We start from the raw sequence: 3,430 nt of genomic DNA on the forward strand, positions 1-3,430 counted from the left end.
AATCATCATATATATTTTGCATCGTATATAAATTAACACTTGAAGATTAATAATTATTAGTTCTCCATAGTTCTTCCTATACATACACCAAACGCAAGCATATATGCACGACTCAAATTAACTAAAATCCAAACAATTAATGTGAGATATGCTAGGGCAGCTAGTTACTAGTGACTAACCGCCGCCGCCACAAACATGCTCCAAGGCCCTGGATAGTACTGTTTCCCTAAACCTGGCCGCGTCAAGGCGTATGTCTTGGGCATCCAGGTAAATGGCACGAAAGCCGTGCCATCCACCAGCACCAGCACCAGCACCGGCAGCACCATCGCCGCCATCCAATTTGCTGCGGCTTTGCTCAGATGATGGCGCTGGCAGCGAGCTCTCGCTGGGCCGCACCCGGTACTCCATATACCTCAACCCCATGTCCTCGGCAGGGCCCCGGAAGTAATGCCTGGCCAGGATCTCCACCCGGATGGGCACGATCTGAATCACGACCGCGTTCGCGGGGAGGAAGAGCATGTTGGTGAGGCCGGCTCCGTGCACCCCCACCATCACATCGAACGCGTTCACCAGCCGCGCAACCCCCGACACCCGCCCCTCCATTTCGCTCACCACCGCCTCAAACCCCAACCTCCGCGCCTGCTCCGCGACTTCGCCCGCGTTCATCAGGCGCCGGGTCTTCTTCCTGGACACGATCAGCAAGCGCGGTCTCCTCGTGCACCCTCCGGGCCCCGGAGGCACCACCAGCTCCTGCCTGTGCAGGGAGTAGGTGCTCCGCAGGAAATCCGTTAGGTCTCTGGCCGAATAATGCGGGGGTTCGGAGGGATCGAGGCTCAGCTCCTTGTGCGCTCTGAGGCCAACGATCATTCGTGGGAAACACATCACTTCTTCTGCTGCTGCTGCTGCTGCCATGTCTACCACGTCGTATGCGGAGAGCTTCTCCAGGATGAGTTTGTACTTGTTAGTCCACCACGGACGCCTATCAGCCACCAGAAAGACCACCTCCCGATTGAATTGTTGAGCAGTCAAGAAGAGTGGGATGAGGACGTCGGAGAAATCATGAAAGGGGTTGCCCGCGTAGCCGCCGGAGGAGAAGACTATGGCAGGGAGGCTGAAATTGCGGGAGCAGCGAAGCTCTGCGGCATCAGGACCGGATTGAGCATGGATTATTAGTTTGAGCCCAGTGACTTTTCGCATCGCGATCGGATCAGGATTGCGTGCGTAAGGCTTAGTAGTGATCCACCCGGCGGTGGCAGTAGTCGCCATGTCGCCCGAAAATAGGAAAATGGTGGATGGACGGCGGCCATGGATTCTGACGTCACCGTTTAATTCGTATACTTGTGATCTCCTGCTGCTCAAATTCCGAATGATTGCCGGCTGCAGCTTGTCATTCAAGCCACCAGCTGCTGCACATTAATTAATCAATCCATATTATTATTATTATTATCAGTATAGACACACAACAACCACCACCACGAGGCCACAACAACCCCACAAAAGTCAATGATGTATTAACCTCACCACCTCAGTCATATATATATACTTATATATGACTTGGGTTAAGTATGAGATCTCTAATAATGTAATGCAAATTCATAACTTGATTATTGTTTTGAAGGAAATTGGTATAATTACAATAATTGACAAGTTAAAATGACTGAAGATATAATTATAAACCTGCCCTTGATCGCCTTATATACTATCAGAAAAACTAAAATTAATAGTATTATATATATATATATATCTGTGTGTGCGAATAGTCCAGTTATCAGTATCTCTCTCGCTCAAGTAAGCAAGCTAGCTTAATTACGTACGCCAGATATTTGGTTGGCTTATTTCTTCCCTGCTCTGCAAAATTTTGAGATCTGCTGCCGGGATTGATTGCACCAATTTCACTGCACAGAAATGCAAGATATGTTAAGCTAGGTTGGCTCAAGTGTAGGGAGCTAGGGATCCATCTAAGACAATTTATCAATTAACTTAATGCAGCTACATGCATCTTTAATTAAATTATATATATTATGTATCTATATTCCAGGGCGGAGTTGGGCGTGGGCGTACCTGCAGCAGGAGAAGCAGCAGGTAAGGGGCCGTAGACGAGCGTGCAAAGGGTGAATGCAATGACGCAGCAGCAGGCGACCAGTGCTCCGCGTCCCATCCTTTTCTGATCATTCCCACTGAAACTCCTCGCAAATATTATCGCTGTCTTCATGATCAATGATCGATGATATATCGTCAATGATCTATGATCGATGATCCTCTCTCTCTCTCTCTCTCTCTCTCTCTCTCAGGACCGAGACAGAGGCAACAACACCAGCACAACAATATTGATTCTTGCAATGTAGTAATATGAATAGGCTATGCTGCGGGCACTAATAGAACTTATAATTGGATTATTGGGTGTGTACTAATTACTAATATGTGTAGGTGCTCCTCACGATACGCAGGCAGATTGTTATTCTTATATTCTAATTAATTAATTTGTCGTCGGTTGAGATGAAAAGGACGTTGACTCTCCCTCCTTCCACACACACACACACACACACACACTCGCACAGGCAGGCGGCAGGGACATTGACATTACATTGGTTGAATAAATATGTTAAAATAATTTCCATGAATTTAATTTACGAAAAATTAAAAAAAATTCTCAAAACTAATCTTTGGGTGATGACTAGAACGAATTTGGGCCAAATATATAAAAAAAATTTGAGATTTTCTCAATAATTTTGGATTTGAAATTAATTGAGTTTTGGGCTAATTAAGATAGTCCAAGCTTGTGAGTGCCGGTGAACCACATGATCATGTCATGGGTTGAGGATCGTAGGTTTTGGGTCTTGAGCCTTGGCAGTTGTAACAACTTGACTTGGCAAGATTAAATATTGCCCGGAAGTTCAATATCTATACCAAAATTATTTATTTAAATAGTCGGGACACGAATACAAGTTGAAGTACAAAATATAATCCAAGTTTATCCAAAAACGAATTTATTGGGGTAAAAGTATATTTGTTGGCATAATTAATGGTAATTAAAATTATTATTAATAGCAATAATTATACCTATAAAAGAGATCATTCCCTTTCATTTGATACAATCCAAAACTGAAACCCAAAAAAGATACACCGTCATTGAGAAAGACTTTTTCTTTATTGTTTATACTGGTGAAAAATTGAGACCTTATTTAATTAGGTCAAAAACAATTATTTTCACTTACCATACTATTGTGAGGTATTTGTTCTCAAAGAAGATGCAAAAGCATGTTTAATTCGTTGGACTTATTATTACAATAGTTCAACTTGGAAGTAACATACGTACCATCTCTCAAGATGGACAGCAACCGATGATAATGAATTAGAAATTTCAAATTATTTTATGAATGAAATGTTATATTCTATAGATTATTTAAAACAAGATCCATAGTATGCTTAT

At 43.4% G+C, this 3,430-nt stretch overlaps 1 protein-coding gene across 2 annotated transcripts; it reads right to left on the minus strand.

Annotated features, from left to right (window-relative positions):
• Positions 1-2,364, minus strand: LOC127240904 (alpha-1,3-arabinosyltransferase XAT2-like). 2 transcript variants are annotated; one of them, XM_051259759.1, is made up of 3 exons: positions 2,062-2,364; positions 1,815-1,895; positions 1-1,403 (listed from the first exon to the last, which is right to left on the minus strand). In XM_051259759.1, exons 1-3 carry the CDS (start codon positions 2,210-2,212, stop codon positions 175-177), a joined length of 1,461 nt encoding a protein of 486 aa, XP_051115716.1. In that variant the 5' UTR covers positions 2,213-2,364; the 3' UTR covers positions 1-174. The 2 variants fall into 2 exon arrangements, with proteins under 2 accessions (XP_051115716.1, XP_051115713.1); XM_051259756.1 differs by having other exon boundaries at positions 1-1,406.
• Between the last annotated feature and the right edge of the window lie 1,066 nt (positions 2,365-3,430).

This window comes from Andrographis paniculata, unplaced genomic scaffold, assembly GCF_009805555.1.
Source record: "Andrographis paniculata isolate CXL003 unplaced genomic scaffold, ASM980555v1 Contig18END, whole genome shotgun sequence".
Lineage (NCBI taxonomy): Eukaryota > Viridiplantae > Streptophyta > Magnoliopsida > Lamiales > Acanthaceae > Andrographis > Andrographis paniculata.